The sequence below is a fragment of the Pocillopora verrucosa genome, chromosome 5 (assembly GCF_036669915.1).
Source record: "Pocillopora verrucosa isolate sample1 chromosome 5, ASM3666991v2, whole genome shotgun sequence".
Classification (NCBI taxonomy): domain Eukaryota; kingdom Metazoa; phylum Cnidaria; class Anthozoa; order Scleractinia; family Pocilloporidae; genus Pocillopora; species Pocillopora verrucosa.
In genome coordinates this window covers 24,411,328-24,434,774 of record NC_089316.1, presented here as the reverse complement: position 1 = coordinate 24,434,774, position 23,447 = coordinate 24,411,328, and the positions used below count along the sequence as shown (strand labels likewise).

Here is a 23,447-nt window from a genome sequence, read left to right as displayed (position 1 = left end):
TCTCATTCACTGCATTCGGTCGCTATTAACTTATTCTGTCCTCACCTTAAATCCTGTGAAAATGTGATTTGCCCCAGAAGTGTGTAACAAAACGGTGCACTTGGTACCACCAGCAGTATTGAAGAAGCTGAATATGAGCTCATCGAACTCGAAACAGAAAATCGTGTCATTGCTTATTTCGTGATCCATGATTCTATTTTGTAGCGATGCTGTTTCACTATTTATACGCCAAGTTTGGACAGGACCTCATATTACATTTTCTAACTTTTCATTTTCATTAATTCGGAGTGTAGCACAATGATATAAACATGCTATTTTTTTTTTAGTATACTTATTTTTTGCTGATGTGATGGTCGTTAAACCATCGCCTGCTTAGGGTGATCGAAGGGCGCTGGACTGCCATACGAGAGGTCTTGACAGGACAGGGAAAAATGAGACACACACATACTGAACGCATAGTGAAGGAAATTTTCTTATTAAAGATGCAGGCGATTTGTCGGCCTGGAAACTTGACAAATTTTTTAGGAAAAGTTGACCAATAGAGCTTTAATTCGACGGGTGAGTGAAAAGAAATGACCTAAGGCGAAATTTAGCAAAAAGTTATTGTATAGCGAATACGACCAAAAACACAAGGAAAAATGAAATCTGAAATCTAATAAATTAACTACAGAGGAAAATCAGTTAAGTAAGACAGGATAATTCATGAAGTATCTTTAATAATATCAAAGTCATTCCAAATCTTACAGAAATTTGACAACCTGTCAGAAAGCCATCCATGGTTTTATTGTTCAGTGACTGAGAAATGTGTTCTCCCAAGGTCTTTTTGCTTCGTGTGTCACTGGCATTCATTTCAATGTACGTAAAACCCAGCTCTTCAAAAACCAGGATACATGTAGCTGTTGTTGTTTTTCCAACTCCTAGGGAACCGGACAGAAGAGCTGCCATAAAGGACGACCCATCTTGGTCTTTGTTGTAAAAGAAAGCTGTGCAAAATAAAAAGGTTTAAAACTGTGATTCCACTACTAAAATACTAACTACATGTATAAGTGACTGTCGAGTAAAATAAATTCATAAAAGTTCATAAGTTACAGCTGTTTAAAAAATTGTATCTCTGAATGTGGGAATTAAGAAACAATCTGGATTCAATGTGAAAGGTATTTAGCCAACAGCTAGACGACATTTGCATTACAACTCAATTTAAGGTCTTATGTAAAATATCTGTTGATTAAGGTTAGGTTCATCCACTGAACACTTTTACTCCAAACAGCTCACTAGTACTTCTTACTGTCTGCCATAAAATTTTTATGATTTGGATAATTTGGTATTGGATCAACTTATTATCCCCAGATTGATATTTTTCTATATTCTCATTACTTGTCTGATTGATATTGTATTGATATTGTAAGGAGAAATCCTGTCTTGGTCACTCATGTGAGATAAAGGGTTAAAGTAAAGTCAGCACAAGAGCCACAGGTCTAACCTTGCCTATGCTTACTTAATTTCAGTAGCATCAGGTGACTAGGAGAATTGCTACTCCCCCCCCCTAGAAAGGTCCCCCTATCTGGTTACAACCCAAACTTTTTCATCTGCTTTCTCTGACAGTTTGTCTGAACCGTTTGCATACTTGCCTGAAGAGAAGTTACATGTACATGTATTTGAGGGAAAAGCATCTTGACAATCAATGTGTACTCACAGTTAGAGGCTGGTTTCTTTCTATTCTTTTCCCAGTCTCTCAGCTCAGTTCATCAGCTTTCTCATGTTGCTCTTATCACCTTGCTGACCAATAATCTGCTTCACTGCACGAGGTTGATATTTTTCTACCCATGACAGACTTGGTTCTCCTGCACAAAAAAAAAATTAACCTTACTGTCAAAATCTTATGTAGATTAAAAAAATAAAGCAATAAAAAACAAGAAAACTGTACTTTCTTGTAACTCAATTTAAGTAACACAAACAAGTCTACAGGTGGAAGTACAGTAAAATGATCCAACAGATGAACCTAAAGGTGGAATTTAGAGTAGTGGTAAAACTGACGTGTGGGTGACTGGACAGAGGAGAACAAGGAGAATAAGTGACAGATAGAAAGACAGTGATTGGAAGAATGAACATACACAAAAGAGCAGACAGACAGACAAACAGACAGAGAGACAGACAGACAGACAAACTGAGTGACACCATAAATTAAGCAGATGGAAGAAGGGAAATGAGGATGAACAAATTATGTAATCAGTTGCACACTAGCCTATGGCTCCTATGACATTTTAGTGGTACATGTATATCACACACATGCACATGTATTTATGTCATCAGTAACTTTAATACAAAGTCATGTACAGTACCTGGATGCACACATGAGAAATTATATTCAATAAGTGTAATCATCAATACATGTAGGATGCTTACTGATGAGGAAATTTAAGGCATACAGCTGAAGTGTGAATTAAAATTTCAGTGAGGTCATGCTCTCATGCTAATTGTTGGAAAGATTTGAAACACCCACCTTTCAGTGCAGGTGATGATGAAAGTGTTTGTGTTGTTGGAGATGACACAGATTTTTCATTCAGTTGTGATGAATCACCTTCAAACTGATCTCTTCCCTGACTGAGGGACTCCATTGGTTCAGTTTTCTCCTTCTTCCCTTGGTGGTTCATAGCTGGTCTTATTGCCTGGTTTTGTTCTGACAAGCTCAAACAGATGGTGTTCATCTATTGGTGATGTTCCACATAGCTTAGCCTAACAGATAAGCACCAAAGTAAAAAAACAAAAAAGAAACAAAAAAACAACAACAAAAACAACAACAACAACAACAAAGAAACCATAGGTTTCTTGCCAGGTAATGTTTAGCTATTCAAGGAAGGAAATACGACCTTAAACCAGTTGAAAAGGTCTCTTAACAAAGAAACATAAATGAACTCCACAGCAAGAAATATAAGTTTATGCTCATGAAAAAAAAAAACTCTCTTTGAAGCCAACAACAGAAAGAAAATGATAAATTTCTACCATGGTAAATTTTTCAGTTCTTGTTAGTTTGCTCTACAGACTTACAAATTGTCAATGAATTGTGTTAATTTATGCAAATTTGTGGCAAGTTTCCCAAGTGTATTTGCAGTAAGCTGCACCCAGATTTGTTATAAAAATTTAGTGAAAAAGGTGCAGCTTATATGTTTATGTTCACAGTTCTCTTTTTTCCTCTTTTGAGCTGTGCATTACAATGTACCTTGGAAAGTTTACTCTCCCCAGGATCCTGTCCCATGATGATCATGATTTCTTTCTCACTGATTGGGTAACTTTTCCACCACATCTTTGAATCAAATCTGCAGCCTCCTCTCTCTCCATACTTTCCAAGACTCCCGTAATAACAAATGTCAGTCCATCCAAACAGTTTACCGCTTCCTAAAAATTTAAATTTTCAAGTGCATGCATAATTCAAGATGAGCAGACAAATAATTAATTCTTCCCTTGAAGGCCTCTTAATACTGTCCAAACTGAAAAGTTATAAATGGCAAAAAAGTAAAAAACTCTGTAGAAACACCATAAACATTTCAGATCGATGTCAGCATCTGCGCACCCACCCCTCCCCCTAACCCAACAACCGTTAACTGCTCACAAGTAAGGGTTAATGTTGGATTATGGGAGGGGTAGGTAGGCAGTTTCTCAGATGCTGACACTGAACCAACATTTGAACAACAACTGAGAGTAAAAGGATAAAATACATTTTTTTGTTTAACCCTTTAACTCCCATGAGTGACCAAGACAGAACTTCGCCTTACAATATCAATACAATATCATGCAGACAAGTGATGAGAATAAATAGTCAAGCAGGGGATTATTAGTTGATCCAAGACCAAATTCTCCAAACTAACATTACAAGAATTGTATGACAGACAGTAAGGAGAATTACTATTGAGATCTCAGAAGTAAAAGGGTTAATCAAAGCATGCATTTTACAATTTTTTTCTGTAAACTGTATCTGCAGATTTTCCAAATAAGCCTTAATTCTAATAATCTTCATTTTCCTTTGTCTTGCATCTCTCATTAAAATTTGAAAGGATGGAAAACAAACCATAAAGAGCTTTGAGAGATAATAATAATTTAACTACCAGAAGAAATTAACATGTAACTTCTCCCAAGAATATCCATACATTATCCAGCCAATAAGTAATGAGAATACTAAAACTCATCAGGCACATGTAGTTGTGTTATTAAATTTCTAAGAGGCCAAAGGACTTTTCCCTTTAAGGGGGCCCATGGTGTAGTTTTTGCCAAAACTATTCCTCAATTGGTCACTACCCATTAATTTTGTGACATGGTATGTGTTCACTGTAGTTCATCCTGATATAACTATAACAGATTGGCAGAGGGTCTACAAGGAATGCTTGACTAAGCCTAAAAATTAACACATGATGCATGAATTTTATAGAAAGGCAAGGTATGGTGAGGTTTAAAGTTTTCCCTGTTCAATGCATGATGCATGAAGTACTGTTTACAATACACAGGATGCCTGATTTTTTCTTAAAAAAAAAAATTGTGGGCAAAACAAGAGTAGTTAGTTATTCACCTGTTTTCTCTTATGGCAAATGTTTTCCTGGATTCCCTTTCAACTGGAGTAGAACCAAAGAAATCAAGTGCAGAAGTTGCTTTTTTCTCTTTAGGTTTGACTGGACTGAAGCAAGAATAACAATCCATGTGTTAAACATTTTAGTTCTTTTTTGTTTTCAACCCTTAACACCTGAAACTCAGTATGCATATTCTCCATACTGTTCTCTATACATTTCCTTGGGTACTGACAAAGAGAATTTGTTTAACAAACAAGAGCTTAGTTGGTGATCATTTCCTTTACTCTCATGACCTTAATGTTTGATTCAGGGATGATATTGTAAGGAGAAATTAGATGCTGGTCACTGTTAGGAGTCAACAGGTTACATGTGAATGTATCAGCATAAGAGCAGTGTCCTATGACAGATCTAACATTCTCAATGCCTGAATGATGGAAGAGAGGAAAAAACAAACAAACACACCAACAGGCAAACAAAATAAAGCTGGATATGTTTAGGAGAAGCCAGATTCTTCTCCACAGCAATATCTTATGTTCTAAATGAACACCATGGTTTGGTGCTGAAATGTCAAATATAATGAAAGAAAATGATGGATGATACCTCTTTTTAACATGCTGGACCTCTTTAGAAGCTACATGTACGTTTTCTGTCTGTTTGGTAGACTTTTTTAAGCTGCTGGGCACAACTTCTTCCTCATCTGTAGAAACCACATCACAATGTAAGTCAAGGGCTATGATATTCAAACCTATTCAAGGCAGAGTGGTCTAATGGTAAGTGTGCCGAACCCAGGATGAAGTGGATGGATTTGTTTTCTTTGGCAAGCAAATGCATGAGTAAGGTTAAAGGTCAGGTGATGTAAAAAATGACCTCATTTTACCTCAAGCTCACCTCACACTAAATAGTTTCCCTATCCAGCCCTCCCACTCCATCAATAAGGAGAGTCCCCCAAACCCTTTTGTAGAACTCAGTCGCATAAAAATAGTAGGCCTTTTCATGCATCATGATAAATATTCATAATTCTTCTATGTTCACATGAAATTCAAGATGATCACGTTTTGATTATAAATAAATCCAAAAAAAAAATTGAAATCATGATTATGTGAATCTTTTAACACAATGTTTTGATAATGATGCAAATTGTATTGGGAATTTACAAGGACACTGCATAGCATAACTACCAACTGGTGTAACAGTTTCTGTAGAGCCTCAAAATCTGTTCATGTTCACCCTAAAACATTACCTGAGTCAATAATATTTTTTCCTTTCTTCTTCCTCTTCTGATTTTTTTTTGGTTTTTTGTTTCCAGGCAATGTCATCATCTTCACTGCTTGATAAACCCTGCCCAGTAAATTAACAATTACATATTTTCATTCACACAAACGTCAGATCAGCATGGTTCAGTGACAACAAAGAACAAACAGAATTGGATAAGATCAAGGGGGGTGTTGTTCCTCGGAGCACAACTTTCTAACAAGACATTTTCTTTCAGCTCCGAAAATCAAGAGAGGACACCAGGTGTAGAAACTAATCCCCCTCTGCACAGCTATCCATATAATTTTAACTTTCACATAGATCATGCAAATGAAAAAGGTGTAAGCTCCAGTTAAAAGGTAATTGCAGCTATGTTCTTATGCCAGCTGTATTCCAAAATCGCCAGGTTAATTGCTCTTTCATTGAGTGACCCATGTTTGCCATGTTATTAGTATTGTCTATGTTATACATAATATTATTTCTTGTTATTTGTATTTCCTTTGTTATTTCCAATCTTGTAATTAGTCGTTCCATTCTTGATATATTATGTTTGTAATACTTTACTTTGAAACCACTGGCAATGGCATGTAAATAGAAGAGTTCAGTCAAATTGTCAGGAAATTAAACTCCTCTAAAACTTATTGTTGGTGTGTTGGTTATACCAGGCTTGTGGAAAAAATAGTCTGGGTAAGGTGAAGTCTCAAGGTTTCTTTATCAATTACCTTTCAAGTTAATCAACAATTTCATTTTCCCTTCAGTCTGGATAAATGAAAATTAACCAGTACTTGTCAAAATCATGAAATAAGCATTAGTATTACATACTGCAACTGCTCTGCAGACTTAGTTAGCTGCAGTTTGAATAAATTAGTAGGGAATGCTAATATCCAAGATATTTTGAACTTGAGTGAAATTTAGGTGGCAGTGTATCACAACACACTGTTTAACCCTTTAACTCTCAGACATAATTAACATGTAACTTCTCCCTAGAATATCCATACAATATCCAACAAAAGAGTTATGAAAAAGTTGTGATCTTGATCTAACAAAAAATTCCTAAGACAAATGTGACCATGAAAGGCAAAACAGACACTAACAGTTATCTGTTCAAATGGGTAAACCATTCGTTATCCATTCGAATGACTAAAAAAATCAGTTCAAAGTGTTCGACAAACCATTTGAATGGTTTGCATACAATTTCTGAAAAACATTAGCATCTGTTTGAAATATTGTGACATCTGTTTGAATGTTCAAATAATTTATTCACCCATTTGAATGGTCAGGCAAACCATGAATGTTTCAAGGACCATTTGTTAACTGTTCGTCATCCGTGCAGTTTGCCATTCAAACAGTTTTCTGTTAGAGTCCGTTCTGCCTTTCAGGATCACAACTGTACAAGGAAATGTGCAACAACTAGTGAGGAGAATTAGCAAACAGATCTTGGGAATTTAAGGACGAAGACAAAATTTCTTCATTTTACAACCCTGTTTAAGATAAAAAAAAAAGGCAAAACACTGTAACTTATCAGCCTCACTCAGCTACCCTGACATACTCAGACAAACTATTGAAAGTTACACCTACAAAGTTAGTTAACACACAGTACCACCCCATTTCTCACATTCCAGTCCAGAAAGATACCTTGGGTTAGATATATGTAGTGGAATGAAACTCTTGGTTAAAACATGTTGTAAAATTATCTACCATGTGCTGAATAAAAGATTCAAGACAAAGGAAATTTTACCATGTATGGCAATAAATACCAATTTTGGCGAAATAAGGCGTTCTCCCGCCCCCCTCCCCGAGAAGATAGATGGGAATGTGAATTGCACCCGAGTATATAGACACACATGTACATGATGATCGATTCAGTCAGACAGGGGCTGTGATATGGGCAGATCTTTCCTCCGTCACCTCTGAAGTCGAATTCCCTGATAACACAAATAGCTTTCTCTCTCAAATGCTACAACATTATCCATTACTTACCTTGGTTTTCGTTCGGCTCTTTCCTACATCTTGTTTCGATAATGACTTCGCAGTAGAATCTTTGCCGCGCTTGATTTCTTTGAAAATCTCCTGTACTTTAGTCAGCGGTCAACCTACCTAGCTAGCTTCCAGACTCCTGCTATTTCTCTTCCGAGAAAGACAATAGGTCCTAAGATAACCATAATCTAATTTTAATTCACGGAACCAAATGAAAGGAGCTGTCAGACGAGGGAAGTTGAACCACGTGCAGTTACCCCAATAGATTACTTTGAAAACGGCAAATGGATCCACGGAGAACACTTCTCAGGGGTACGTACTCTGTTGTGGATGTCGATATTTTCATGAATGAATGCGCTCTAGATTCGCGCCCGCTCGTTCTGCGATTTGGTTCTTTTATACGCTGTCATTCAAAACAATATCATGTAATATGAAAAGACTCTATAGCAAAAAGAATACGTATGAAAGTTCTACCGATTGGACTTGGATGGAGCAAATGTGGTCGTGTTACGATTAGTGCGCATTTCCCTAAACTTAAAATTACACTGGTTTGTAAATTTTATCTGCTTGACTGGTAGCAGATGATGGAGTTTATGCGCAGGATTGGATACAACTGAGTTAAAGAGTTAACGTTTGTAACACTGTCCTTGCGCCTGTCTTTCAAGGATCTGATGTCATACAATGCATTCAGTCTCAATTGTAAAACTAGAATCGACCATATCTCCGGAATTTTTTAGGGCTTACTGTAATTTGCCAAACGAAACGAAACGAACTGAAAATATGAACATCTCCGTGGTGTTCTTGGCTGAATTTTCACTACGTTCGCGAAGAGATCAATCTTCTGTATTTATAGGAAGGACTGCGCCATTTCGCCATAAAATGCAAATCTATAATTCAAATTAAAATTCCGTGAGGCTGCAGCTGTACAATTTCCAAGGTGTCAGGCATCGATGTTCGTAGTCGATGAATAATTCGATTGTGTGACATCAGACACCGTCCCTGAAAAATATCGCGCGACTAAAGTTGGTTTGCAGCATGTTTCTGATCGAGTTTTTTTTTTTGGCGGTTTTGCGGGTTTGCAGTTGTGGATGATTTTTTCGACAGCTTTGAGGTTTCTAATGGACCCTCTCATCCTTCCGTACAGTGGAGTTCCACGGGGATTCTTGCTTTGCAAATTGATAATCTCTCTTTCTAAAATTACAGATCTTCCTTTTCGTTCTGTTCCGTGTCTTAAATTAGAGTAGACCATGTTTAGTTATTTCTTTTGAAATTGTATGAGGAATTCTTTTAATTTTTATTTTATCTTTCTTGAAATAAGTGCTGTTGTCTTTCTCACTTCACACTTGAATTTGGAACTAAAAGTGAGGGGAATGTGGGCTGAAAGTTGGGGTGTCTGTGTCAGACAGCTTGATCCTGCCTTTGTCTGTATTATCATGTATTAACTTTTAAATTTTCCATTCAAGCATGAATTTTTAGTGTTCTGTAACACCTGTTTTTTCTTCTTGAATCCTAAAAATGTAACAAATTTATTTTAATCCAAAGATGTCTTTGTAATTTTTTTTTTTGAGACATGTTGAAGGGTTTTCAATCTCAAAAATTATCAATTTAGGTGCCCCACAGTTATCTAGGAGAGTCTGTTTGATCTCTGCTGTCTTCCTCCAGCTGTAACTGAAATACTGAAGTTTCAATGATTTGGTTTAGCGCCCTCATTCCAAAAAGCACCCCCTCTGGAATAAGTGTCCCTCTCTGCAATTGATAATAATTATTACATGTATTATTATTTTTAAGCTTGTCATTATTTTTATACTGGCCTTTGTCAAGCAAAGGGTCAAATCTGGACTTCAAAACTGCAATGGATATCCTGGTTTGCTGATGTGAGTACAGAATTGATTAATAGAGCAAAAAGGTCAAGGCTTATATTGAAGGTCAGCAACATATAGTCTGATCATTGTGTACTTTTAAGTAGTTGTACCTAAGTCTAAGTGACACCCAGCTACATGTACTTTTTTTCAAAAAAGTTGCTACTTGTAATAAAGGCACAGGGATGTGCTGCTGGTTTGGGTGGCATTTTCATGACTCACTTAGCTAAAATGGGGTTACATTTTCAATAGAGTTACTAGAGTGGGAACTATCTGGAAAATTTTCGTACATCAAAATAAGGATTTACAAACATGAAGATTCAAATTAGATTGAAATGTACCAGAATATTAGTGCACTGAAGATGAAAAGTAAAGTGTTCTAAATTCAAGTAAACAAATGTGTTGCTTCATTTTAGGATCATGACCTACTTAAAAGACTTGGTTTTAGCTAGATAGATGCATCTACATGTATAAACAGAAATTGACTAAGTTGGGATTGCAAAAATTACATTTCTGGTAAAGTGACTAACTTAGCAGATGGGGTTTATAGTTGGCCACAGAATAGACTATAATAGGGCAGGTATTCCAAGAGGCCAGCAGCACATGGGTAGATGGGATCACAAAAATAACACTTTTCGTAAAGTGACTCACTTAGCAGATGAGGTGTATAATTGGCCACAGGGTAGACTATAATGGGGCAGGTTTTCTGAGAGGCCAGTGGTAAATACGCAGCAAAAATTGACCCAAAAACTCCCCCACCCCTGATCTATCAGGAAATTGTGCCATTTCAGTTAGAATATAAACACAGTGCAATAATATGAGGCATTCCTTTATTGAATGGGTTTAATGGAAGTGTATTTTTAAGTGAGCTATTTGGGTGCCACTGTTTTACTAATGTTTGTGTGGTTTCCTTTCAGACCATTTGATTTTTTAAGTGATTTTGGCAACAGATTCACCATTGCTGTTGTGTTTGGAGCCACTTCCAGCACATGCCTGAATATGTTTTTACAACCAAAAAATGGAATTTTTCAGATGCCTGACCCAGCTGGATGGGTGCAGGGTAAGTGGTCATACCATGGCAACCCGATTTTGAACAAATTGAGTGTTGTTTGTTTTGCTTTGTTTTTTCTCTCACTGTTAAAATCATTTTAAAGACTATAGTAGCTCTAGGTTAACTCAGTTGCTGTGGGCCAGTATTAGTTTATGAACAAATTTTAATATAGTTATATAGAATTTAACATACAGTTTAAATGACTAAGAGGAAATACATGCATTGTCAGGGTTTTCAGGCATTTGGTTTGTGTCTTAGCCAGCTGTTAGCATCCGTGCAGTATTTGTTGCATTCTCCAGAGTTTGCAGCAGTACTCCTTTGGATGTTAAGGCCCTGGGGCTGTCCTCATCCAGCAGTATACCTTATCAGTGCATGTGTTGTTCCACCATGTGCCTGTGTTGTGTTTGCTGTTCTGTAGCATGGGATTCTTGTCCTTGAGGATAGCAGTTCTTGGTGTTTCCCCCCCCCCCAACCCTTATTGCAGGATTTCTTTTGCAAGATCTATTTCAGCAAGCTGCCAGTTTAGCGTTGGATAGGCCAGTTGGTGTTCTAGCACCTTGGGGTGTGACTGTAGTTGCAGCTCCTGGGCCCCTTGGGCACCTAGCCTCCATTTGTGATGAGGGTGTGAACTTGATATTAAAGTTATTTATTTGGAATATTTAGACAGGCTGGCTCAGTTTGGCTTTTAAAAGCAGGTTTAAATGTGGGCCTCTATAAATAATAACAAGGCCAGATGACCACACTGGGAGCCACATTCGTTACTCTTTGTTGAAGTCTAAGTTCTTTTACTCTTTAACTCTCAAGATCTGATTATTAATTAATTCTCCCCTCTAGCTGCTGCACAATTGCATATTCATCAGTTATGAGAACTTTTCTGGTGGATTAAGAAAACACCTTCTACCTGAGAAGTGTGGGTATTCTCATCACCTGTTTGCAGGATAATGTGTGGATATTATAGGGAGAAGTTACCTGTTAATCATTTCTGGGAGATAAAGGGTTAATGTCCCACACTTATAACCAGTACAGAGAAGATGTAGGAGAGTATAGGGCCTATGGTTTATCATCCTTAGCCAAGAAGACTAGAACGTCTAACCATTTGTATCAAAGGCAGCACATTCCCCTCAGTTATTTTAAGACCCTGAGTGTTGTTGTGGTCTGGGGCTTGAACCTTCAACTACCAACACAGCCATAACACCTTTGCAATGTAAAAAGAAATGACAAGGACACATCCAAACCGGTTGCTAGATACTTTAATCTCCCTAATCATTCTGGGCAGCATATGGCACTTCGCAGCCTTCCCCTATACATTTATATAAGGCAGTTCGGAGGGCCGCAAAACTCCAGAACAAAATTTATCTTTCAAACAGGCATTCTTAAGCCACATGGTATCAATGAATGCTTTTCATTTAACTAATTTATTCTTGTTTTCTCATCACCATATTCCCACCAATAGCATAGCTCCATTTTCTGCCTATAAATACACACACAACCCACAGTTCCTCCAACTGCTCTGATGAAGGGCTATTGCGCACAAAACGTCAGCTTTTAAACTCTATAAAGTGGCCAATTTCCACTATCAACTCAGTCAATAATACTAAATTACCCTGTTATACTCTCCTCCTGATGCAGCACCACAGTTTCTATACAAACTTACCCCCTTTACCTGCACAGCAGTCCAACACTCAACATGAGCTAGCAGAAAAAAAAATTAATTCCTCTGTTTTAATTAGTTTTTCAGAATATTGTCGCTGTTCTTGTATACAGGATCCTGTTCTACCCATTTTTTGCCTGTCTGACAACTGACAACAGATTGGTTGGGTCCTTGCTGGGTTTTCTTTATGTTACGAACAGGTGAGCTAGCTATTACTTTGTTTATGAATACCAATTTAATCAGACTGTGAGTTTGTTTTTTAATTATCAAATACAGTTCTCAGAACTCTACAATTGCCAATACTTAATTCAAATATTACTCTAATGTGGAGTACTACTCTTGGCTTTGAAAGAAGTGATGTTTGTGTTAATTTTGGATCATGTTTTGTACACATGTCCTGGTAAATAGGGAACACAGTATGAGAGGAGTCTGTTCCAAGTTAGTAAACTAGCTTTCCAGAGTCAGTCGTTGAAAGTAGTTGGTGTTGTGGGTTAGGCATTGCGCAGAGTCCCAGTCAATAGTGTGGTTCGTAAGTCGGTGTTGTCCAGCAATGTGATTGTAGACATCGCCTTTCTTCGTCGCTCGTTTGTGTTCAGTCAGTCTGGCTTTGAGGTTTCTGCCGGTCTCACCGATTTAGGAGGCGTGCCGGTCGGAGCAGTTGATCTTATAATCCAGTCCCTGTCTGTTCCTCGGTTCGTCTTGGTCTTTGACGTTAGTCAGTAACTGGCGTAACGTGGAAATGGGTTTGTGAGCGACGCGGATATTGAATGGTTGTAGGATGCGCGAGATGTTTTCAGATATGCCCTTTATGTGCGGTATAGTTGCTGTGGTCGTAGGAGTTGCGTTGTCGTTAGCTTCGGTAGTAGTAGTTAAGGTCGGTGAGTGTATCGTCGGATGAAGTCCTCGTTATAGTTGTTCTTGGAAAAAACACGGTTAAGGTACTTGTTCTCGTCAGATAACACCAAAATATCTGCGGTACGTAGTTTAGAAGATATTTGTTTTCTGCACGTTCTGTATTTGGTATTCTTATTGTGTTATACAATTAGGTGTTTTAGTTGCGCAGTACGCGTCAATTGCGTGTCGTTAGTGATCTTCCTTCGGGTCTGCTAACGCCACACGCTACTCCACTGTTCTTTAGCATGAGCGACTCTGAGGAAGCTAGGGCATGTTCTAGTCGGAGCGATGGAGTTTTAGATCCTTCTGTCGCTGCTGCTATACAGTCTGCCGTTTCTGAATCGATGGGTTCTTTAGCCGATAACCTCACTAAGGTTCTTGAATCTAAGCTTAGCGATTTCGCGAAGCGATTTTCCGAGGAGAACAGCTCGTCCGTTGATCAAGCAGTCAAGAGAGCTCGGCGCGATCAATGTACCTGCAAAAGGAAAGGAAACCAGCAGCAGTTGGATCATTTTCTCCAGGTGATGGATAAACTAGACGAAGCATCCGACGCTCTCAAGCAGAAATTGTACGAGAAAGTTAAAGTTGCCCTGGAGTCAGGTACTGAATTAGTTTCCAAGCGTGTTAAAGGCATTAAGCTAGCTGACGAGAGCGGATGTGGATGGGCGACTGTTAACGAATATTTGTCTGACGAACTCGCCTCTGACTCTGACGACGAGAAGAGAATTTACCAGGCCGAGAGGAGAGCCGGGAGAAAAACCAATAAAGTGTATGGGCGGCCGTCACCACCAAAAATACAAGGATGTCAAATAGATCAGCAAATACAAAGCTGGTCTAAGGATCGGCTGCAGGATAGCATAGCTAATAAAGGAATGGCGTGGCCAAATTATCGACGGTTTAGTTTTCCTTCATGAAACAGAACACCCTAAACATGGATAGTTTAGCCAATTGATAAACGGTCTAGTTGCCTATGTCGAGTTGGAACATGAAATTATGAAATGGACTAGCTCAATTGCGAATAGCTTAGCACTCTTTTGCAATACAGTACACAAACGGTGTAGCGTTGAGTCAAATGGCTCAGCGTAATGTCGAATTGTTCAGTGTGCACACATACGGTGTAGCGTTGCGTGAAATGGCTCAGCGCAATGTCGAATAGTACAGTGCACATACCAAACGGTGTGGCGTTGCTTGAAATGGCTCAGGGTAATGTCGAATAGCACAGCGTAGGCACAAACGGTGTAGCGTTGCGTGAAATGGCTCAGCGTAATGTCGAATGGTGCAGCGTACATACAAACAGTGTAGCGTTGCGTGAAATGGCTCAGCGTAATGTCGAGTGGTACAGCGTACACACAAACGGTATATTCGCTGTGCTATCCTGCAGCCGATCCTTAGACCAGCTTTGTATTTGCTGATTTATTTGACATCCTTGTATTTTTGGTGGTGACGGCCGCCCATAATAAAGAGAAGCGTCGTCGTGTCCGTTCTGACGAGAAAGGAAGTGGTTCCTTCTCTGTATTTCGCGCGGCTTCTTCGTCGAGATTCTCGTCTAAGGATTTGGCTTCTCGTTCGGAAGCTAGACCAGCTCGTCGTTTGGGGCCTTGTTTTAAGATAAGTAGCCTACTCTTTCTCGTTATACTGGCTTTGTTTTTACCTCGTCGATTATGGCGTTACACTCAGGCCATAATCCAATATTCTCCATGAATTGCTGTTTTGCTGTATGTTGTTTTATAGACTAAGTTAGTGCAGAATATTAAAATATGTGCGGTACGTTTAGCAGATATTTGTTTTCTGCATGTTCTGTATTTGGCAGTCTATTGTGTTAGACAATTAGGTGTTTCAGTTACGCAATACGCGTTATTTGCGTGTCGTATATAGAGCTGTTGTCAGTTAGTGATCTTCCTTCGGGTCTGCTAACGCCACACGCTACTCCACGCTACTTCTTTTATTTTTATGCTGTGGATTTTATTTTCATGCAATTGTGAGTTCCCCTTTTTCAGTGTGGAGGTTTTGGTCATTTGAGCTTGACACGCACGAAACTTGCGGACACTTCAAAGAGTAGCGCTCGCCGTGATTGACAAGAGGGCGGTTTGGTGATCACTGATAATGCTGATGCCCAGCAAGTTGAGTGTGATTTTTTAGATTTATTGTCTTCCTGTAGCGACGAATTTAGTGGTAAAGGCGGTAGCAATGGCGTCAAAGGTCGTTTGAAGTCCTTGCTTAACTTCTGGGTTGAAGCATTAGATGCTTCAGATTTTGTGCTTGACATGATTAGGCGAGGTTACAGGTTACCTTTTGCCTAGTATCCCTCACAGTGCTTTCTAAAGAACAACAGATCTGCGCTTCAGCATCCAGAATTTCTGGCCGAAGCAATTACCGAGCTACTTAGTAATGGTTGTATTGTTGAGCATGTCGTTCCTCCGTTCTGCATGAATCCTTTAACAGTCGCGGAAGGAAAGAAGTTGCGTCTCCTTATTGATCTTAGGTGCGTCAACAATTGTTTAGTTAAACCCAGATTCAAATATGAAGACTTGCGCTCGCTATCCCAAGTTCTGGATGAAGAACACTGGTTTTTTTACATGGGACCTTAAGTCCGGCTACATCATGTTGATATTTGTCTTGATCACCAAAAGTATCTCGGTTTTGCTTGGCCTTTTTCCGGCGTTGTTAGATATTTTACCTTTGCAGTTCTTCCTTTCGGCCTTAGTAGTGCCTGCTTTTTCAGCTTTTCTAGACGGCACCGTTTTCAGCGGCATGTGGGAACCCGAGGATATCGGCCAAAGTTCTACGTTCCGCGAACTGAAAGCTATTTATTTCTTATTGCTTTCCTACGTTGCTTAATTGAAACACAAGAGAGTTAAAATCTTTACTGATAATCAGGGCGCCGCCAGAATTGTTGCTATCGGAAGCTCCAAAATTAATCTCCAGGCTCTGGCCATGGACATTTTTAATCTCTGTCTTGTTAACAGCATCATTCTGGAAGCGCAATGGATCCCAAGGTCACTTAATGAAAGGGCAGATTTTCTCAGCAGATTTGTTGACAAAGATGACTGGTCCGTCAACCCTTCTGTATTTCGTGTGATTGACGCCAAATGGGGCCCTCACACAATCGATCGGTTTGCGTCGCATTACAACGCCCAGGTTCCTAGGTTCAATTATAAATTTTCCTCCCCCGGCTGCAGCGGCGTTGACGCCTTGGCCTAGGATTGGCGAGACGAGAACAATTGGGTCTGCCCTCCTGTGAGTGCGATCGTCCCTTCTGTTAGAGCTCTCTCGCCGTGCTCTGGTTACGGCACTCTGATCGTTCCACAGTGGCCTTCGGCCTATTTTTGGCCCTTTTTGCATGACAGCTCTTCTCCGTTCAAGTCTTTTGTTAAGGTAGTGTTTGAGCTTCTTTGTATAGAAGACCTCTTGTTCTGTGTTCTGGGCTAAATTGTTTTTACGTCGCGTTTGCTATTTTATTGTGTTTTGCCTGATTTGGCAGTATCTCTTGGGCCGTTTTGATGGTTTTTGTGGCATCCCATTTTCTGTTTGTATTATGTATCTCTTTTTTATGTTATTCTACCTTTTGTTTTTTGCTTACTTTTATTTTATTTTATTTTATTTTATTTCTTGTAGATGTTCTGCAATCGGGGATTTGGCGTGACGCAAATTCTCTGGTCGATCTATCTTTGCGTAGGCTTGTTCCAACCTTCTCCATTTACAGTTGGAGTCCAGGGCTCCTTCCTCCGAGCAGAAATACAGATCTGGCTGGCTGAAGTGGCGTAAATGGGCAGCTCCTAAGATTGGCGGGAGGGCCATACATCCCTCCTAGCAAGGTCTCATAAGGTTACTCGCCCGGTTTCTATTACCGAGAGGTTACTCAAGCTTCTTCCTTCATCTACTGAGTTATCCTCCTCCCTCGTTAGACGAATTGTTTAATCTAAGTCTAAGGAGTATTTTCATGCTACTAAAGGCGTTTCGTACACGACGCTTAGAGAGGAATTTAGGAAATACGTTAAGCCATTTGTAGATGACATCGCTAGTTATGGCACGCATAGTATCAAGTCTGGCGCCGCTTGAAATCCTGCGTGTAGGAGTATTTCTGCTGATCTGCTGGACACGCACGCAGGCTGGAAATTTGCCATTTCAAAGAACAGGCACATTAAGCACACTGTTAATGATCGCTTAAAAGTTGCTCGATCTATTGCTCTTTAGTTTCGGATTTCGTTTGCTTACGATAAATTATTTAATTAGTAGTCTCGGCGGGGGGCTAAGTCGTGCCTGGCCCTCCTCAGATTTCCTATCCGTTTTTCCCACAGGGTTTGCCCCCCCGGCACGGCTTTCTCTAGTTTACATTTTCAGTCTCTCTTTTTGTAGATGTTATTATTATCTGCTTTAATAAAGTGGCGTTATGGCGTTACACTCAGGCCATAATCCAATATTCTCCATGAATTTCTGTTGTGCTGTATGTTGTTCTATAGACTAGGTTAGTGCAGAAGCTGTCTGTCGTGTTGCATACTAGTTGCGCTCGTCGTGTGAGAGTCCTGATAGTTGTGGTTCTGTGTGATGTCGGGTTGTAGAATGACTCGTCCAGTAATTTGTAGGTATATGTCGGTTTCCTGTAAACTGCTCTCCGTAGTGAGTTGTCGTCAGGGCTTACCTCAGGTTGTCGAAACGTCAGTCACCACTACCGACAACAGTCCTTCTTAGGACTACACTCAGCCGAACGATCAAACTACACTATTACATGTAACCCCCGGGTTAACACCATTTACTGTACAGAATTTCTCCACACTCGACGAAATATTTTCCAAAAGAACCCTAATGAGTTAGTGCTGTAATTACGGCAAGATCCTCCGTGAACTGAACAAATTTTGAGCGAGTAAATTGTAGTCGAAACAGACTGAGGTAATGCAAATTAAAGAGAGGCTTCACCGAAATATTTTTATTTGTGTATTGAAAAAAGTGATTTAAAAGGCTTCTTTAAAAAAACTTTGAAACATTTGTTTCACAAGTATCTGTCACAATCTGACACCTATCAATTAGAGGGCGCGTAAGAAAAAAGGACAACAACAACAACGGCGCTGGTTTGGCAAATAAACTTACGTGAAAGTAATTGTAATTAAATTTAAAAGTATATTTTGAAGTTATGGGAGTTTGCTCGTTTGTTTAGTGCAATCACGCGAGTAACTCTAGTCTTTCATCAAAAGGGGAATTTTAATGCAGCTTTTTATTGCTGAATTCCTTCGTATTCTGTTGTGAAATTACGGAAGCGACTGTCCGATTTGAACGCACTTGCAACGACTTACCGAAAGCGTATTTAAAGTATAGAAGACTTCGCTCACTGGTTTTTAATGAACAACTTGTTTGAGAGATTCAGATATATGATAAATGAAATTTCCACTAATAATTTCAATTGTAAAGAAATACCTCACCTTTTAACTTTCTGAGCTTCTTCTACTGAAGGTTTAGGTTAGTCACAAATGGTTTTTAGGCCGCGCGTCAACCCATTTAATGACATACTTGCTACCAAAATTCATTTAAAAACCAAATTTTTTGGCTGGCAACCAAAGTGATTTGAGAGAGAGAAATTGAGGATCAACAAGTTGTTAATCGGCTTGATTTTCTGTCAAATAATTTGCTGAAAAATACTGCCCAGCCGGCAAAACGAAATGTATTTAGGAAAAATAGCAACAAAGTTAGGCATGTAGTGCGGGGCTTGCGCAAGCGATACCGTGCCAGTGGGCAGAGTAAGAAAAATTCGGACCGCACTTATGGCCAGTAAGATTACAGGATTCGTTACTGCGCCCTCTGAGAAAGACAAAAAATAAATACAGTTCTTTCCAGAAAGGCTGTCGGAAGAAAGCATGTCGGAAGTGCAAGGGATAACCCCGAAAGGTATTGCGGGTAGCTTTTATGTCATGGTTAGACTTGACCTCAGGATTTCGGGGAAGGCTAAGAAAATTTTAATTTAAGGACGAGGCATCATGGGTTTGATTAACCTATTTTATTTAAAACACTGAATTTAAATTCTAAACTGTATGAAAACGAAAAAAAGAACAAACTAACACTAATTAATTTATCCTTACTTTTTATGTCCGTATTAATTACCGTTACCCAGATAATCTTTTGAGATTGTCGCGTGCACTTTAAATTTTTGCTCTTTTTTTTCGACAAACTTTCCGGTAACAACTTTATAAGGTTAACTGTGTATCTCCAGTTGGACATTTATGATAACTTGCATTCACATTTAATTTACGTTTTTTCTAAGTCTGTTCAGGTGGGAGAGGAAGAAGGAAGTGTAGGGGGCGGGGGAGGTGCAGCTCAACGAGGAAATAATTGATATTATAAAATAATTCAAATAGTAGGCGCGCTCTGATTGGCCATAAAACCATTTTGCATAAGCGTACGTAAACACGGTTTTCGTTCCTCTTTCATTAGTTATTTTATAAAAGAAATGTAAAATGGTTTCCGTGTTTACATAGCCTGATGTAAACACTTGGGAGGTTGGAAGAGCACTCGATAAGCTGGAAACCACCGCTTCGCGTCGTGGTTTCCTACGCTTATCTCGTGTTCTCCCAACCTCCCGCGTGTTTACATCAGGCTATGTAAACGCGGAAACCATTTTACATTTCTTCATTCAAAAACTCAACTACCAAAATTACATAAATTCTCGAACTTTAACTACATAGTATGAGAAAAAAGATTCTTCCCCTTCCTTGTTTATGTTTTCTTACTGTTTCACATTGATTTACCAAGACATGTTTTTCGCGCACAAATAACTCATAAAAAAAACATTGAACAAGATGAAAGGGGCAGTAAGAGAAGTAGATTGAAATTTTTCATTCAGTTTAGACACTTAAGTTTGCGATTTCTTTCGCACTTTGTCAGATAATCAAAGCTCCCCGGTTGGGATCTCTATTCCCTGTAAATTACTCTTCATCCCACGCTTGTTATTAAACTAGTAACGTCTCTGGCAAGGATCCTCTCCAGCTTTGGCTATTCGATAATCATATCTAAATAATCAATTTATTCCAATTGTATTCTTCAGCTCAACACCTTGATACTCGTACAAGTCATAAAGGAGATGACCAATTTGTTGCAGCCAACTGGGGAAGACAACCATTTTCAACAAATACGGTAAGATTCACAACATAAAACTAAAACAAAATAGTGGAAGAGGCAGCCATGTCCTCCTGTGAGGCTCTATTCGCCTAACTTCCTCATTCCTTAATCAGTAAGGCATTACGATATCTAAAAATGAAAATTAATTGTCAAAGGAAAATTAATGAATGTTTTCTTTTAACTCCGAGAATGGGTATCGAAACACGCGTGGTGATGATTCCCCTCCTGGGTGTCACGTGGCTATTCGGTCTCCTCTCGCCTGTACATAAAACTTTCGTTCACATCTTCACCATACTAAACTCTGCTCAGGTCAGTGTTCGATGGTAACTGCCAAAATCATTCAATATCTATCATTATTTTACTTTCTAACCAAGTGAAACACCATTACGATGGTCACATGATATTTTTTGGAAGTTTAAAAACAACAATTTTGTTAACTATGCAAGAGAAGACAGACTTCTTTTTTAATTATAAGACATGCAATTCTCTTTCCTCTTGGAAATCTTAATAGGTATTTTGTCTAATTTGTTTGCATATTGTAAAAATTAATGATCTTGAAATCATGTTTATGCTGCAGGGTTTCCTGATTTTCTCTCTACACTGCATGCGAAACACTCAGGTAAGGAAAATAAACAAACTAATTGTTAACTCCATATCATCAAGTTTTAGTTTTTCGAGAGATATCCGAGTACTAGTGCTAGGAATGTGTTTCGCGTCGCTCGTCTATCTGCAGATCAGAGAGCGTTTCAAAAGAAAGATGAACATCGTTTTTCGATCTTCTATAAAGAGCAACTCCACAAGGAAGAGCTCACAGGTCAATCTAAGTGAGGTTGGGGATATATGGGCAGTTAAATTGCAGTCTTGTGCTCAGTTTTAATCGAAATCGCACCTAACTTAAATAACTGGATCCAGCCAACCGGAAATGACAGTCAATTACTTATTGCTATCACTTAGTTAACAGCATAAAGTCGGTTACTATCGATCTGACTTGCGATCTGCAGCTAAAAAGAGGTTTTTCTTCTCGTAATTGTTTAAGCAATCAACTAACTGTAATTGTAATCTATCTTCTTTACGATAACAAGTTTATTTTCTGGGCGATAGTATACTTGAAGGCAAGATTCATCGAAATAAACTAATCTATAAATTCAAATTTCTAACAGCTCAGTATCTTGATGACTTTCCTTCGAGTAAGAACACAGTCCACTACAGACAAGGCGGGAATTTAAGCCAGGATATCACGAATTGTCTTTCTTTAAGAAGCACTCTAGCACGCAGCTTTAATTGAATGTATTTATCTTTCGATTCTTGCGCGCTAAATTTCTGCTCTTACTGCGTGATTATTTCATATTCGATGTTTCACTCATTGAGTTTACAAACTTCTCACCAAACACTGTTATTACTTTAAATAATAAGCTATGAATAATGACTGAAACTATTGGTTTCTAGAAATTTCGAGAATGCCCAGTCAAGCAAAAATGCATACCAAGGGACTTTCTGGAGTATTTTACTAGGTTAAATAGTTATGATGTAACACTACCAATATCGTTGTGTTGTAAGCGTCCGGAATTTGCGAGAATACTTTGTACATAAGGACACAGTCGTGCAGCAGTAGTAATTGTTGTCGGGAGGGACTGACTTTTCAGAAAGCTATACCGAGAGAGAGCAACCGTGGAAGATTGTTAATCTCGAGTTACTTTGGAGACAACTTCGAGATTGTGTCAGTGGTGAGCAAAGAAATAGTTTGTGGTTGTCTCTTTAAGGATAATTATTCTACTTCTTTAAGAGTCGCTCCTTGGCAAGAATATTACAAGTTGTTTAATAAATTAATTGGGTCTGTTGATAAATGATGCTCTTTTTGTCTTTCAAATTGTACTGTTAAAAATAATACTAATAGTCTTAGCAGCTAACGCTGACATTCAAAGCTGTTGCTTAATAAATGAATGGATCGATACGTAAATGTTTGAATAAGTAAACAACTTCTTTAGAAAGAACAGGAAAAAGCCCCTTATGACTGGATCTTTTTTTGGATCAGTTACATGTACCCATTTTTTTTCGCATTCCTAAAATAAGGAGTGTCGTTTTAAATCGAAAACACATCGATTAATTTGGAATTGAATTGGCACAATGTTAGCCTTAAATGGCATAAACCAAGAGATTATAAACTATTCGGCACACATCATTAAACAACGATTAAAGAACTTTTACGCAGAGTATATAATTTAAAGGAAAAAGCTTAGCGATAGAAATGCAGAATATTTCGATGGGCCTGGTTTTCAAATATCACTATAGTGAAACTTAGCATTGCAGAGGAAATTCAATGAGGGAGAGAAGGAGTCCATTATGTAGATGTGCTTAACAGTTTATAATAATCTAATCTACGTCATACCCATTTATAAATAAACATGGATGACGAAGCGTGCGATTAAGACGGAAGAAGTTAAAATAAGAATTATTCTGAAGTAAACAAGCACTTTCCTCTCTGCACTGCTCAAATGTGATTGGTCAAAACGCTTCAAGCTTCGATTGACCTCTGAATATATCGCAGCTAAGACGAGCGAATATTCCAGAATAAATAATAAATTATTCCATGAGCGTGGAGAGATACTGGGAGAGTGGAATGTCTCGCCCACAGAGCACATCACTATGATCCAAGAACGTCTCGCACTAAGAGCTTCTGACTCATCGCTCATCGTTCTAAATTGTTGGAATTCAAACATTTGGACAGAAAAGTGATGGTCTGCATGACGCTTTTGAAGAGGAGAGTTATTTTGTAGGCTGAACACTAAACTTTGGCCGTTAGCCACAGTTGTTTTAAAGGCATACGAAGTAATTAGCATGTCACAGGCGATATGAATAAATAACAATAATTCTCATTTATGCATAACGAACAGATGGCATACTAGCTTAAGCTGCCCGTTGATAAAACAGAATTTTGTTAAGACAACTTTCATATAACAGAGCTCATAAAACAATTACTGTTCTTACCATCAAATATTTTTTAGCTGCTTCTTCCACAACACTTCAACTACAAAAAGTATTTTAATGCCGTGAAGTTTTCCGATTCTATTAGAAAAACAATGCTCCACACCAGGTGCAAGTGGCTT

The 23,447-nt window shown here is 38.6% G+C and overlaps 1 protein-coding gene and 1 pseudogene across 2 annotated transcripts; one reads left to right on the top strand and one right to left on the bottom strand.

The window, feature by feature from the left end:
- Positions 1-681: 681 nt before the first annotated feature.
- Positions 682-5,875, bottom strand: LOC136276805 (replication factor C subunit 1-like; annotated as a pseudogene).
- A 2,090-nt stretch (positions 5,876-7,965) lies between these two features.
- On the top strand, positions 7,966-21,673 carry LOC131778490 (adhesion G-protein coupled receptor D1-like). 2 transcript variants are annotated; one of them, XM_066166265.1, is made up of 8 exons: positions 7,966-8,096; positions 9,573-9,709; positions 10,561-10,703; positions 12,425-12,545; positions 20,270-20,358; positions 20,532-20,652; positions 20,921-20,962; positions 21,504-21,673. In XM_066166265.1, exons 5-8 carry the CDS (start codon positions 20,306-20,308, stop codon positions 21,567-21,569), a joined length of 282 nt encoding a protein of 93 aa, XP_066022362.1. In that variant the 5' UTR covers positions 7,966-8,096; positions 9,573-9,709; positions 10,561-10,703; positions 12,425-12,545; positions 20,270-20,305; the 3' UTR covers positions 21,570-21,673. The 2 variants fall into 2 exon arrangements, 1 of the variants encoding a protein (XP_066022362.1); XR_010717435.1 differs by lacking the exons at positions 20,270-20,358; positions 20,532-20,652; positions 20,921-20,962; positions 21,504-21,673 and adding an exon at positions 16,855-17,657.
- The last annotated feature ends 1,774 nt before the right edge of the window (positions 21,674-23,447 follow it).